Raw genomic sequence first — 15,651 nt, forward strand, 5'->3', positions numbered from 1 at the left:
CCGAGAGGCACCGCCCCTCGGCCGCAGAGCCGGTGCCACGGGCGGGCGGGGAGGCGCGCCGGGCGTGGCGGAGGCGGAGTCCGGGCGGGCCGGCCTCGGCGTTTCCCCCGCCCGGCCCGGGCGGCCCGGGCGACCCGGACGGCGCGGCAGGCAGGCCTGGGTCATGGCCGGTGGCGCGGCGCAGCCGGGGGCCGAGCTGCTGAACTTCGCGCAGTTCCGGGACTCGAGCGCGCAGCGGCTCGCCTATGGCTACGGTGCGCGCAGCCTGCGCGAGCTGCGGGCGCGCGAATTCGGCCGCCTGGCAGGTGAGGCCGGCGGGGACACCTGCGCGGGGCTGGCCAGGTGGCCGTGGGGGGCGCGCGGTTTCTGGAACCGACGTAGCAGGAGCTTTTGCTCCAGGTGGGAGCGGCGTTACCTCATTTGGGATGCATTTGAAATCGAAAGACCTTGAGGGATGTGTCCATGCGTCCGTTTCGTAGACGCGCCTCCCTGAGGTCCCAAGCCCCAAGACTTCTTGCTACTCTTGCTCCTTAGACTTTCCAGTGGTGCAGGACCAGCCTAGTCCTTTATCACCTGTCTCCGCCCTCCGCGAACCCGGATTAGGAATCATTTTGCTTTCGCTTGCCGCGAGACTCCCAACTCCAAAAGGTCCAGCTGGAGCCGGGGTTGCAAAATGCAGGAGAGTCCCGGGCCGTGACAGTTCGGATGCTCCCCGGGAACGGGAACAGTGCGTGGGCGGCCAGCGCTCCGGGTTGGGACCAAGGGGCTGCGGCCGCCGGGCGGAGCCTTCCGAAGCTGCGCTCCTGCGAACTGCGGTGGGATCACTCGCAGCAACTTTTATTTTCGAAACCTCAGTTTTCTCACTCGTGCGCTCAGAACAATGCCTCCGAACTCCAGCTCGCTGGGGGACTTGAATTAGCAAAGCGTGGAATGTGAATTTTAAGTACAAGGTGAGCCTGTAAACTGGACGTGAGAGCCAGGACCACATCGTGCCTTTGAGTTCCGCAAAGCGGAACAGGCGGGGTAAATTCGAAATCAAGCTCGATCGGGCCCTGTGGCCGTCCCCAGCCCATTGCTGCAGGGCGGGTCGGGGGCCCGCACGGGGTGGGAGCTCACCCTTTTGCCAGGGACCTTGTGTGAAGGGCTTCCTCGAGTCTCAGAACCGCTTGCCGGTAGAGCAGGGAGGGGCTGAAGGGTAAGTGGGCAGGTCTTGGCGTCGGGCGCCGGGATTTGAGGTGTATAATTTTTTTTAAAGAGTTTGTTTTTCCTTTTTCTCCCCCAAACCTCCCCAGTACATAGTTGTGTATTTTTAGTTGTGAATCCTTCCAGTTGTGGTCTGTGGGACGCCGCCCCAGCATGGCCCGAGGAGCGGTGCCATGTCCGCGCCCAGGATTCCAACCGGCGAAACCCTGGGCCACCGAAGCGGAGCGCGCAAACCCAACCACTCGGCCACAGGGACGACCCCTGAGGTGTATAATTTTATTCTGTCGTGGTGAACAGTTGATGACCAGTCCCCTGCTTGCGGTGAAACAGCAACCACGACTTAGGTTTCATTAATCAGGTGGCTGATTTCAGCTTTTCAGGTCATTTCCTCATGTCTCGGATTGTGACTCTTTTTCCCTTTGGGGGCTTTAAGGGATGCGGCCTCCTTCTTGTGTGTCCCCCGTCTGTACGTTGCTAGGGGAGCCCAGGAAGGAGACAGGGGACTGTCTACTGGCCTTTCTCTGCTCCCTCCCCATTTTTCACGGTGGCAGTCACCTGCTGGAAACAGCGCCCCTCCCTCTGCTTCCACAGTCTCTCCCTCTCTTTCTTTCTCTCTCTCTCCCTGTCTCTCTCTCTGTCTCTCTCTCTCAGAACTTTTTTTTTTATTATGGAAATTCCCACCCACAGAAATAGAGAGAGGGAAACAATGAACGCCCACAGGTGCAGACGCTCCCCATTCTTTTGAAACAAATCCCAGAGGCTGTTATCATTCAGTAGGTAATTATTTTAGCACCACACCTCCTTAATCCCCTAATTGCCTCCAGCTCTGATCCCTAACTCCCATCATTCGCCCACCTCTTCCCTACACACTGCCCTGGGAAAGTGGAGGCACTTCTGGTCCCCTCTTTGTTTCTCTCTTGGCCCTCAGAGAACAGCACCTTTTCCCTCAAAGGTAAAGTTTGGATGTGATAGCCAGGCTGCCAGGCTGGCCTTCAGAGCCCCTTTAACAGCTGCTGTGTTTGTGGTTGTGTTGTGTGTAGCATCCATCTATCTGTCTGTCTGTCTATCTCTCTCTCAATCTATCTGTCTATTTAGTGCAAGTTCCCACCATTCCCTCTACCTTATGCTTCAAGTAAACTTTTGTGGATGAAACTCCACCCTCCCACCGCGGGGAGTCCTGGCACATATCCCCTCTTTTTTCCACATAGAAACAAATGAACTGGAGAGAGGGCAGGGAAAAAAAAAACAACCAACCAAACCAAAATAACATAACCTTCACCTCCCCTTCCTCCCCCTTACCCCCCCCGCCATAGTTTTTCTGCAGGTTGAGAATTTGTCTGGTTCAGTGGTCGTCTGGATAATTAAATGCTTAATCTTTAAGTGCTGAAATATTTTGCCTAACCAATTGGTTGGGAATTTCCTTGTTTTGGTGAAGGGAGCATATTGATTACACAGATGTGGTTCAAGTGGATCTTGAAGCCTCAGGGTGCTGACTGATGGCTATTCACCCTGTGTGGAACCAAGAACTGAAGGTGCATGAGCCAGAAGAGACCCTGGAATGTCCTTTCCTGAAGGTCTAAGGCCAACTGATTTTGGAATTGTTTGCCTGCTTCTTCTAATAACAGCCAAACCTTGTGGAGTGTTTACTGTGCACCAGGCACTGGACTGGGTGCTGTCAAACACCAACTCATTTAACACATACCTCACTTGCAGATGAAGGCACAGGAATCCACAGTGGGGGAGCAGGATTCAACCTAGGTTGGTTGACTTGGATTCTGCACTAACTACTGTGTGGCTGTCCTACTAAGATCAGATCTCTGCCCTGTTTTGCAAAATTAATTACTGGACCAAAGGCCAAAGCAGCTTTCTCCCAAATGGCTTCCTGGCCCTGCAGAAGACTGTGGGCAAGGCGTGTGGTGCCCTTGGCAGCCCCTCAGGTGTCACATGTCACTGGGGCTTCACATGATCATCTCCCTGATGCTTGGGCGGATGCAAGTCTTTCTTTTGGTGTGGTACCTTTGTATTTCTGAATCATCGGTAAAAGAGAACATTATTTTAAAACTAATTTTTTGGACTAGGTAATACATTTACATGGTACCAAATTCAAAAGATGCCAAAGGAGGATGAAGAATGGCCAGGGAGACCCCCTCTCCTCCAGCCACAGCCCTTGTGGCCACCCCAGTGTCAACTGCTGCCACCCGTATCTTGTGTGTCTATATTTATATGTGTGTACATGGTGGTTGTTTTTTTTTTTAACATAATTGAGCCATAACATTTCTCATCCTCTGACATAGTTTATATTTATTTGCTTATTGTCTTTCTCTGTCACTTTATTTGCTTATAGTCTCTCTCTGTCACTATCATACCAGCTTGTATTTTGTCTGCTGTTGTGTCCCCAGTGCTTAGAACAGTGCTTGTGCCATAATGAGTGCTCAATAAATATTTCTTGAGTGTAAAAACTCTCAGTAAGCTAGGAATAAAAGGAAATTTAATCAACCTGATAAAGACCATCTACAGAAAACCACAACTAACGTCATACCTAATAGTGAAAGACTGAAAGCTTTACCCCATGATCAGAAATAAGATAAGGATGTCTGTTCTCACTACTTCTGTTCAGCATTGCACTAGAAGTTCTAACTAAGACAATTTGGCAAGAAAATGAAATAAAAGGCACCTAGATTGGAAAGGAAGAAGTATAACATCTCTACTTGCTGATAACATAATCTTATATATAGAAAAGCCTAAGGAACCCACACACAGAACTATTAGAACTAAAAAACAAATTCAGCAAAGTCATGGGATACAAGAGCAATATACAAACATCATTTCAATTTCTATACACTAGCAGTGAACACTATGAAAATGAAATAAAGGGAAGCATCAAAAAATAAAATACATAGGAATAAATTTATCCAAAGAAGTACAAAGGATTATACACTGAAAACTACAAAACATCCTTGAAAGAAATAAAAGAAGATCTAAATAATGGAAAGACATCCTGTATTCATGGATTTGAAGACTTAATATTGTTAAGATGGCAATACTCCCCAAATTGACCTACAGATTTCATGCAATTCCTATCAAAATCCCAGGTACTTTTTTTTGCGGAAATCGACAAGTCGATCCTAAAATTCATATATAAATCAAGTGACCCAGAACAGCAAAAGCAATGTTGAAAAATAACAAAGTTGAAAGACTTGCACTTTCCATAAAAGTAAAGTAAGTAAAATTTATATAAAGTTACAGTAATCAAGACAGTGTGCTATTTGCATAAGGATAGACACATAGACCAATGGAGCAGAATTGTAAGTTCAGAAATAAACCCATATATCTACGGCTAATTGATTTCCAACAGAATGCCAAGACAGTTCAACAGAGGGAAAAGTAGTCTCTTCAACAAATGGTGTTGGGACAACTTAATATCCACATTCAAAAGGATGAACTTGGACCCCTACCTTACACTGTATTAAAAAATTAACTGAAAACGGATCAAAGGCCTAAATATAAAATCTAAAAGTATAAAACTCTTAGAAGAAAGCCTAAGCAAAAATCATCAGAACCTTGGGTTAGGCAATGGTTTCTTATGACACTAAAAATAAAAGCAGTGATAACAAAAATAGACAAATTGGATTTCATCAAAATTAAAAACTTCCATGCTTCAATGGATACCATCAAGAAAGTAAAAAACAAAAGGGAAAGGACAACTCACCGAAAGAGAGAAAACATGTGTCCGCACAAAAACTTATACACACATGTTCATAGCTGCATTATTTATAATAATGGAAACAACCTAAATGTTCATCAGTGGATGAATGGATAAATGAAAGGTGGTATATCCACACAGTAGAATACTATTCAATTATAAAAAGGAATGAAGTTTTGATACATGCTGCGATATGGAGGCACCTGGAAGATATTATGCTAAGTGAAAGAAGCCAGACACAAAAGGCCACATATTGTATGATTCCATTTATATGAAATGTCCAGAACAGGGAAATCTATAGAGACAGAAAGTGGATTAGTGGCTGCCAGGGGGTGGGGCTGAGTGGATTGGGGAGTTATTGGTAATAGGTATGGGGTCTCTTTTTGGGATGAATGAAATGTTCTAAAATTAGATATGGTGATGGTTGCAGAACTTTATGAATATTCTAAAACCTCTAAATTATACAATTTTAAAAGGGCAGGCTTTATAGTATGTCAGTTATATCTCAATAAAGCTGTTATAAAACAAACAAAAAATATTGAAGTGAAGGAAAGAAAGGATGAATCTATTCATATTGGATGTTCTTGAAAACGTATCTCAGAGTTTGTTCCATGTTAGTACTTATAAAGTACTAGAGAGGTGTACAAGAATTCTTTATTTTAAATACATGTTGATGGACATTTAAGTCATTTCCAATCTTTTGCTACTGCAGACAGTGCTGTACTGAATATCCTCATAGAAAGGCCATTCACAAAAGCATGGGTATTTATAAGATAAATTCCTAACAGAGGAATTGCTGGGTCAAAGAGAGTTTGCAATTTAAAGTGTGACCGATATCGCCAAATTGCTATCCATGAAGAGGTTGTACCCATTTACCCTCCTCAGCCATGTACCAGCCAGCCTGTTTCCCTACATCCTCACCCACACAGTGAATTGTCCAACCCTTTGAACTTGGCCAATCTGATGGGTCAGGCTCAAATATCTCACTTTCATCTAAATTTGCATTTCTCTGTTTCTGAGAGAGACTGGAAAGATCCTTTACATCCTAGTATTCTTTGAAGCTCTCAAAGCTGGTCTAGGGTTGAGGATTGTAGAATTCACTGTGGGAAACAGAATCAGGGCTCGCCCCACCAGAGAAACTGCACGGAACTTGCAGAATAGGGTGTGAGTCATAAGGTGAAATAGATTTATGTTAATCACCAACGGCTGTTGGGCTCCTCCTCTACGTGAGATGCTCTTCCAGGTTCCTCAGAGAGCTGGTTAGTCAGAAACGCTCTCTCAGGGCTTGAAAAGTCTTTAAATATTGAAAGTGCTATTCCTGCATTGCTCACGCCTGCCAGTGGATTAAGAAGTACGTATCAAGAGACTGGGAGAAATCAGTGGCCTGATATTATGTCTACATACATCAAATAGGCACTGGTCAGGCTCACACAAACAAGATTGAGGTCAAATAAGTGGAAGACCTATGGAAAACACCACAGCTTTATTTTGTGTTTTCTTTCAGGAACTGTCTACCTTGACCATGCGGGAGCCACATTGTTCTCCCAGAGCCAGCTCACAAGCTTCACTAAAGATCTCGTGGAAAATGTTTATGGTAAGAAAAACACACCAACACTGACTTTTGCTTTGAACATTAGCCAGCTACATTCAGCTGATATTTCTCTACTTAATAAATGTTGGATTAATAGACTAGGACCATGGTGAGCACCCAAAGCTGAATAAACCCCATGTGAGAGGGGGTCACCCAGGGTCAATCTAATACATGTATTGTTGGGATGGGAAGAACTGGCACGGGGACACACAAGTTACTTCCAGAAGAAGGGGTCAGTGTCAGGAAATGCACAAAGGCATGAAGGTACTCTTTGATGGTGTGATGACCCTGTGGGACTGGCACGGTCAGAGGGTGGGGCGGCAGGAGGAACATTTATTCCTTCATTCACTCCATAATGTTTATTAAGCCTCTCTCATGTCCTGGGCATGGTGCTGTAATGAGAACAAAGTAAACACAGTCCCTGCCTTTGTGGACTATGGTCTAGTCAAGACAAGACCTTAATCAAGTGTAAATTACCAAATAAATGTAAATTGTCACCCGCGTGAAGGGCTATGAACAAAAGGCCCTAGTGCCATGGGGGTCTGTGTCTGCAGAATGACAGTGAGCTGGCAGTGTGAGTGTCAGGGAAAGCTTCTTTAGGAGTGGAGTGGATGCTGGAGAAGGAGCAGGAATTCACCTGGAAAAGAGGAGGAGAAGGGTATTCCAGGCAGAGGGAACAGCATGAGGTAAGACCCTGTAGTGGTTTTAGGAAGCAGCTCAGGAACACAGGGAGTAGGGGAGAGGGGTGGAGGTATGCATGGAGAGGTGGGAAGATGCCTTGTAGGTGCTCCATATAGTGTGATGTTTACTCTAGAAACAGTGGGCAGTCATTGAGGGCGTTAATCAGCAGCGCAATGTAATCAGGAGATAACTTTAAAGGGAGTTGGAACTAATAGCAGCAGTAACACCTGTAGCAGTGGTGGTGTCAAAGCAAAGATAACGTTTACTGAGCACTCATGACAATTCAGGTACTTCATCTGTATTCTCTCTCCATCCTCATGACAAGCTTCTGTTATCAAAGGAGCTAAGGTACGGGTTCTGTTATCACTGCTGTTTTACAGATGAAGAAACAGGGTCCCTCTCAGAGAGGGTAGGTAACTAACCTGAGGCCATGCAGTCAGGAAGTGCTGGAGCTGGGGGAGTTGAGTCTCCAGGCGGTCTGGCTCCAGAGCACAAGCCCTCAGCCCCCACCAGCCTGCCTCGGTTCATGACAGTCCTGTGATGCCGCACTCAGGCTCTGGGCAGCCCACAGATATTTAAATCTGGGGAACAGTCTCCAGGAAGGATGCCAGTGAGGGACTTTAGCTTGATTTTAATCCATGATTTGCAAGGAGACCTGCAATTCTCCTTCTTTCACCTTTGCAAGAGTCATAACCCTGGTGCTGGCCTGAGAGATGACAAAATCAAGACTGCAGGTGATCCTAATGATGTGGGACTGAAAACCAAGGTGATGAAGGGCAACAAGGATAAGTACCAAGTCCCACAGTTCCCAGCTGATGTGGAAAAGGAACATTAGTAGCTTCAGTGGCCAGACATCCAGTATAACCCTCCAGTGTGGTTTGAGAAAAAAAGAAACCAAAACCAAAAAGGCCAAGACTGTGTAACGTGCACATGTGGTCCTGCTCCTGAGAAGTGGTGATGCCCAGCCCTGAGGGTCAGGCCCTTCAAGGGTCTGTGTTCATGCATGGGGGCTGTGTTTTGAGGGAGATAATGATACTCTGGGGCACACACTGGGAGGGACACCAGGAGGGGAGAAAAACTAGAAACTGACAAGGGAAGGGTGAAATTAGGAGAGCCTTTAGCATTGAGAATGGGTGGCTAAGAGGAGGTGTCACAGCTCCTGTCACGTATTTGGAAGAGGAGAGAGATGTGTTTTTGCAGGAACAGTGCCAGGAGCAGGGGTGTGAATGCAGGGCAACAGATGGGGCCTTAGATTAAGAGGCATTCGTGGCTCTGTCTTGGGGTTGGGGAAAGGGCAGCCTCCTGAGATTGTGTACAGGGTTCCCTGGAGTTAACGAGCAGAGCTGGGCTCACCATCTGTCAGGGAACTTGTAGAAAAGGTTCTTGCATTGGGCTGGCTGCCTCTGAGCTGACTTCCAGCTCTTCCCTGATCCTGACTTGATATACTAGTGAGGTGAGGGTTTTTGGCTTGTTTCTTTAATGGCTTTATTATGTTAGATTTTACGTATCATAAAATTCACCTCTTTCAAGTGTACAATACAGTGATTTTTAGTAACTGCGAAGTGGTGCAACCATCACCATAGTCAGATAGAACATTTTCATTCCCCCAGTGAGATCTCTGATGCCCATTCACGGTTGATTCCCATTGCCCTCCCAGCCCCAGGCAACCGCTAATCTACTACTTTCTGTATCTCTGTACAGTTGCCTTTGCTGGACATTTCATGTAAATGGAATCATATAATATGTGACCTCATGTGTCTGGCGTCTTTCACTTAGCATGTTTTTGAGGTTCATTCATGACATAGCCAGTAGTTTGTTCTTTTTTATTGCTGAATAATTTCCCATTGTATGGATATACCACATTTTGTCTAGGTGTTCACCAGCTCATGGGCATTTGTGTTGTTCCCAGAGTTTGGCTTTATGAGTAAAGCTGCTCTAAACATCCATGTTCATGAATATTTGTATGCCCATGTTTTCATTTCTTTTGAGTATACAGGAGTGGCATTGCTGGGTCATATAGTAGTTTTATGCTGAACTTTTTGAGGGAGAGGGTTTTGGAAGAACACAAAAGGAGAGACCATAAGTAGTGACTCAATGGCTTTGTCTCTGTAACCTACCAGGTAACCCTCACAGCCAGAACGTCAGCAGCAAGCTCACCCATGACACAGTGGAGCAGGTGCGCTACAGGTGAGCGGCAGAGGCGCCAGGCTGAGTGGGCATTCCTGGGGATGGACTTCCTTCCTACCACCTGCCCGCATCCCACAAAGGTTCTGAGTTGCTTTTAGGAAGATCACACTCAGCTAAATGGCCACACATGCACAATGATAAACATCGGGGGCAGAGGATGGGAAGGTGAGAGTGAGGAGGTGTGGAGCCAGGCAAAAGCATAGGTAGGGGACTCTGAGGTGTGCACAGCTGTTGTGTGTGGCTCTGAGCAGATGCCAGAATTCCTGGGGGCCAGAGTGACAGAGAGTGACCCAGCTTTCTAAGTCTTTTTTCAGAGAGAAGAAAAACAGTCCCTTTGGTTTTTCTTTTCATGTTTCATTAGGCATCTTGTTTTCTTCATCTTTTTCCCGCTTTTTACTGATATTTGCATGTTAAACAGTTCTTTATATTTTTCCACATGTAATAATTAGTTTTTGGTAAGTAATTTCCAGGTAGTTACTTGAATGGATACAATTTCTAATTATTTCCAATTCGAAAGTGATACTGGGTTGCCAATATTAAAAACAATGTGAAACAAGTTGATGACTTGAAGCTTGTTATGATAAAGCCGGATAGTAGACCAAGGAGGGGTGACTTCAGCTGAGATTAGGGTAGGTGTGGATTTTTGTCTTATCCAGGTGGGACGGGGACTTGGGAGGCAAGTTGATTTTGCCAGTTTGAACCTGTTTGCCATCTCTTTCCATAATTTCCTCTGCCCATGCCCTAACTTCACAAGTGTGGCAAAGTCTACCTGGGGTTTTCCTAGCTGTTAAGGTAGAGAGGTGTCATATTTAGCAGAACTACACTACCTCCAAACGTTTAACACTGGACGGAGTTGCCATGATGCTGTGCCTCTTCCAGGATCCTGGCGCACTTCCACACCTCCCCAGACGACTACAGTGTGATTTTCACAGCCGGCTGCACAGCTGCTCTTAAACTGGTGGCAGAGGCCTTCCCGTGGGTGTCCCCGGGCCCGGAGAGCAGCGGGAGTCGGTTCTGTTACCTCACTGACAGCCATACCTCCGTGGTGGGCATGAGGAAGGTCACCATGGCCATGAACGTCACTTCCATCCCGGTCAGGCCAGAGGACTTGTGGTCAGCGGAGAAACTGGCGACTGCCACCAGCAACCCCAACTGCCAGCTTCCGCATCTCTTCTGTTACCCAGCTCAGAGTAACTTTTCCGGAACCCGATACCCCCTCTCTTGGATAGGAGAGGTCAAGTCCGGGCGGATGTGCCCTGTGAGCGTGCCTGGGAAGTGGTTCGTGCTGCTCGATGCAGCCTCCCACGTGAGCACCTCGCCTTTGGACCTGTCTGTTCACCAGGCCGACTTTGTCCCCCTCTCCTTCTATAAGATCTTTGGATTCCCCACCGGCCTGGGTGCTCTGCTGGTGAATAATCGTACGGCTCCTCTGCTGAGGAAAACCTATTTTGGAGGAGGCACGGCGGCTGCCTACCTTGCAGGAGAAGACTTCTATGTCCCGAGACAGTCGGTCGTTGAAAGGTAACCTCGCCAAGAGAGTGGCTGGCTGGAGTTCAGCAAGGCTGGGTCTGGCATGTGTCACCTGTAGGATTGTGCAAGGGATCAGGCTGGCCCACTGGGATCAGGGGAGTTAGCTGTTGCTGGCAGGGATGGAGGCTGGTGGCACGGCTCAGATCTGCGAGGCAGAGGTCAGCTGGCATGTGCCACGGGTGGCTCAGGGGACTCTGCCCCCATTTGTGGGCTTCTCCACAGTGTGGGAGGACAAAGGCCTGCAGATAAGGGCTGCAAGCAGAAGGGGTGACAGGCTCTCAAGGGGGTCTAGAGGGAGGGCCACCAGGCCTTGGCCCAGAGCACTGACAAAGGCGGCAGCAATTAAAGCAGTGACTTAAAAAGATGGCTCCGTTTGAACAACTGTGCATACGTGTTGACAGCACAGGTAGTTCTTCAGCAGCTAGAATCAGCTCAGCTTGGCACCCAGTTAACAAGAGGAGTCAATTAAACCAGAGGCCACCAGACTTGCCGGGCACCCTTAACAGCAGCCTCTGCGAGCCCCACTGTGAGTTACAAAGGAAGTTCGAGGGCAGGCAACTACTTGCCCTCAAATGGTGTAGGCCTCTGCCTGGGTTTGTTGGTCTATGTGTCCTCCTCAGGGTGCAGAGGCAGGCGATGCGGGTCATGCCCAGGAATCTCCCAGATGGCAATGGCTGGGACCCGTATGGTTGAATGCATGAGAGGGTGAAAATGGCAGGTGACCCAGGGTTCTGATGGGTCCAACAGCAGGAGATACCATGGGGTTGAGGCAGGGAGCTAGTTTTCCTGCTCGTGCCTGAGAAGGCCCAGGCCCTGGATGGGAAGGTGGGTCATATCCCCGACAGACCCAGGTGCCAAGAGGGTCCTGAAGATAGGAGCGTGGCCTTGGCAGTAGAGTCATTGGTCAAACGTGTAGGCCCCACAGCTGGATCACTGGGGAGTGAATCGTGGCTCCATGCACACCAGCTGTGGGAGCAGGGGCACATGACTCGATCTCGCTGCACCTCATGTTTTTCCTATAAAGTAGGTGTCTAAAAGGAAACGATTCTTTAGAGCTGATGTAGATGAAGCGCCAAGATGCAGTTGGCATCGAATTGTTATGAGGCTATGTGATGTCTCCTTTATTTGAGACTTCTCCGTGGTTGGGGGATTCTAAAACAGGAAGGCTAATGTAAACCTTTTGAATCCAAGTGTGATAATATAGCATGTAGTATAACCAAGTAAGAACAGAATGACAGGCACAACATCATATAAATTAAAGGCAGAACAAAATGACAACCCAAACTTTATTGAGCCAATAGGGACACCTGATGGCTAAGAGAAGTGGGGCCGCTCATTACGGGCCGGGCGTGGTTGGGTTGGGCTGGACCAGACCTCTTTCCCTCCATTTTGGTGGGTTGCTTCATAGCAGGTGCCACACCAAGATTCCCAGAAAGCTGAATGTATTATTTACCCTTATAATAATAATAATAAGAATTTTTTATTATTGAATAATTAATAAATTAAGTCATTATTGGCTAATAATGTTTAATTTATTAAAGATTAATTATTTACTAATTCATTAGTGCATAATCAATTAGTAACTGATTCATTATTGATTCTTTATTAAAATTCTGTATGTCTATTAATTACCGTTAGTTTTTTTTAAGGAAATTAACACTGCAGTAACAATATTTTGAGCAAATCTTATCCCTAGAATATTAAAATACAGAACTCAGTATTTCCATTGAAAGCATCAACTTGCACAAGTCTGCTGTTTGTCACCATCCTTCATCCCGATGCTTGCTGAAGCCTCCTCACCGTCGCCCAGCTTCCTTCCACTCCTGCAGCAGCCAGAGGTGTCTTGTCAAAGCCTGGGTCCCATCCTGTCACTGCTTTCTGCTCAGAGCCCTTGAGCCCCCTGTTATCTCACCCAGGGTAGGAGTTCCCTATCTCCCACCACTCGCTGCCTTGTTCGCTCACCGGCTCCCAGCCCCACTGACCTCCTCGCTGTTCTGCGGTGTGCCAGGTTCCTCCTGCTCAAGGCATTTGCCGCACCCTCTCCCTGGAACCCTGTTTCCCTCTGAAGCTGTGAACTCAGCTGTTTCCAAATGAGTAGTTTCCCTCGCTTCCTTACTTCCACTTGTCTCTGCTCAAATGATCTCCCTTGGAGAGGACCCCCACCTGACCATCTCGTCTAAAGCAGCTGCCAGCTCTCCTGTGTATGCATCTTCATTACACTTGTCACCACCTGGCATGTTTCTTATCTGGTTTCTCTGTATGTTTCTTCCTTGCTTCTGTGTCCTCAGGAGAATGAAAGCACTGTGAGGGCACGGATTTACCTGTCACATTCACTGCTGGGTTCTTAGCACCTAGAACACTGTCTGGCATGCAGTACACGGACAATAAAGATTTGATGAGTATTTTGACTATGTGTATAATTATAAAATGCAAACATAATGAACAGCTTGTTAATCAGGAAAGTGCACCTCTGCTATGTTAGAGCCTCGTCATTCTTACCAAAGCCTGTGGTTCTGTAGACTTTGGAATCACAGACTCTTGTTAAGAACCTCATAGTTGCGCAATTGATCACAGTGAATTGATGCCCTGTCAATGGGACTGTCTTGGGGTCACGGGCAGCGTTTCAAGGGCCCATAGCACTTGAAGTTTTGTCAAGTCCAAAGTCTTCCTGGGGGCAGTGTAGCATTTGTCAGGGTGATGGCTGTCTTTTAGGGCCCTTTGTCACCACTACCATCCCATCCTGAGAAAGCTGCGGAGCAGATCGGGGCCAGAGGCAGGCTGATGTATCTTGATGTGCAAAGCCCTCTGTCCTGAGGGAGAGAGCACTGTTTTATAAGGCAGCAGATGGAAGGTGTTCATAAATTATCCCTGAGACTAGAATCCAAACCTTGCTATATACTGTAAAATGCACATGGAGATGCTGGTCACGGCTTGACCTTGTTCCCCTCACCATGGTTACAGGTTTGAAGATGGCACCATTTCATTCCTTGACGTAATAGCACTGAAACATGGATTTGATGCTCTAGAGCGCCTCACAGGTTAGTGGACATTTTTATCCTTGTGGAATTTGCTCCTGTCGCCTGTGTCCTTGAGGGAGCCCTGGCACAGGTGCAATTCAGATAAAGGAGCCAGAGTCTGTGCAAGTGACTGGCACAGGGCAGCTATACGCTGAATGCAGTTGAAGCTGATTGTAAAGAACTTCAAAATGACTTCTGAGGCAAAAGTAAGAGACTGAGATATTTTTTTTTTTGTCAGTTAAAAGAATATTTTAACAAGTAAGAGATATTCCAAATCAGGAGGTTAATAACTTCACAGAAACAGAGGAGCCGTCCTCGGTCTCTCCATTAGGAGTGGTTACAGATACTGAGACCTTATTTAGCTCTTACCTTGCTGGGTCCTCCCACGGGGAAGCTCTGTGATGAGTCCACTTTGCCCATAAAGGGGCTTATACTCAGAAAGGTTAAATGCCTTCCCCAGGGCCAGGGGTCTGGTACCTGGGAGGGCTAAGATTTAAACCTAGGTGATAGTAATGCCTAACCCTGAGCCCCAGCTACCGTCTCTGCTGCTGGCTTTTGCAATGATGCACATTTTCCTTCCTTGACAAATGCTTGGGGAGTGTGAGCAGGTTGGGGGTTCTCGCCATAAGGTGACACACAAGATTGATGTCACTTCCCATCTTATGGGGCTTGACACAAAGGTACATGGCTGGGAGAAGCTCTGTCTGGTGAGCCAGGCATCCACCATTCTGCTGTGCTCCTGGGCACTCCTTCCAGAGGCTGAGCTTCTAGAACTGGGCGGCACTGCTTGTACTGTCCTTATGGAGACGGGGTTGTGGTCAACCGGGCACATGGCTTAGTGGTTAGTCAGTCCTTTCTCTCTCTATCTCGTCACAGTAATGAGATCCTTAGGTCCTCAGCCTTAGCCCAACACTGGGGCAGACTGGATTCATGGGAAGGGAGGGTTGATAGTAATGCAGGGAGGTGACTGGGCATCATCCAGGACAGTGAGGAGATAATCAAGATGGACGTTGAGAAATGAGCACTTTTCCAAGGAAAGGTATTAACAAGGTATCCAAACCACAAGTGACAGGGTCTGACAGGGCCAGGGATGCCCCTGAAAGCAGATTGACAATATCACTTCCACAGTAAAGCAAACCCTGATTTTTCCTACTTAATTCCTCTTTTAAAAAAAAATTGTGTTTAAAATGTATATTTTAATATAAATCTTATATATTATATATATTATATATTATATTATATATGTATAATATAAATATTATATTTTATGTAATATAAAATGGACCAGTTTAGCCATTTTTAGGTGTACAATTCAGTGGCATTAAGTGCATTTACATCGTTGTGCAACCGTCACCTCTATCCATCTCCACTTTGTCCTCACCCAAGATTGAAATGCTACCCATTAAATGCTAACTCCCTATTCCCCTCCCCCAGGCCCTAGTAACCTCTGTTCTCCTTTCCGTCTCTATGAATTTGGCTGTTCTAGGCACCTTATATATGAGGAATAATACAATATTTGTCCTTTTGTGTCTGGCTTATTTCACTTAGCATAATTTTTTCAAAGTTCATCCATGTTGTAGCATGTATCCTTAATTACTTTGTAGAATATTAAAATGATTTAAACACTAACAAAAACAAACAGCAAAAAAATGATGCATTTAAAGAAAAGATTGTGCATTTTTTGCAATCTTTTATCAAACATCTAAATTATCTGAATGCTTAAGTAGCATTATTTAAAA

The 15,651-nt window shown here is 46.6% G+C and overlaps 1 protein-coding gene across 2 annotated transcripts in view; it reads left to right on the forward strand.

The window, feature by feature from the left end:
* The first annotated feature begins 65 nt into the window (after window positions 1-65).
* Window positions 66-15,651, forward strand: part of MOCOS (molybdenum cofactor sulfurase) — a 51,895-nt gene continuing 36,309 nt past the window's right edge. The window contains exons 1-6 of one of the 2 annotated variants that reach the window (XM_070629937.1): window positions 123-305; window positions 535-950; window positions 6,411-6,500; window positions 9,299-9,365; window positions 10,245-10,886; window positions 13,857-13,933. In XM_070629937.1, coding sequence (XP_070486038.1) covers window positions 10,417-10,886; window positions 13,857-13,933 — 547 coding nt within the window. In that variant the 5' untranslated portion in view covers window positions 123-305; window positions 535-950; window positions 6,411-6,500; window positions 9,299-9,365; window positions 10,245-10,416. Of the gene's footprint in view, window positions 306-534; window positions 951-6,410; window positions 6,501-9,298; window positions 9,366-10,244; window positions 10,887-13,856; window positions 13,934-15,651 lie in introns of both variants that reach the window. The other variant, XM_070629936.1, reaches the window with a different exon arrangement.

This window comes from Equus przewalskii, chromosome 7, assembly GCF_037783145.1.
Source record: "Equus przewalskii isolate Varuska chromosome 7, EquPr2, whole genome shotgun sequence".
Classification (NCBI taxonomy): Eukaryota; Metazoa; Chordata; class Mammalia; order Perissodactyla; family Equidae; genus Equus; species Equus przewalskii.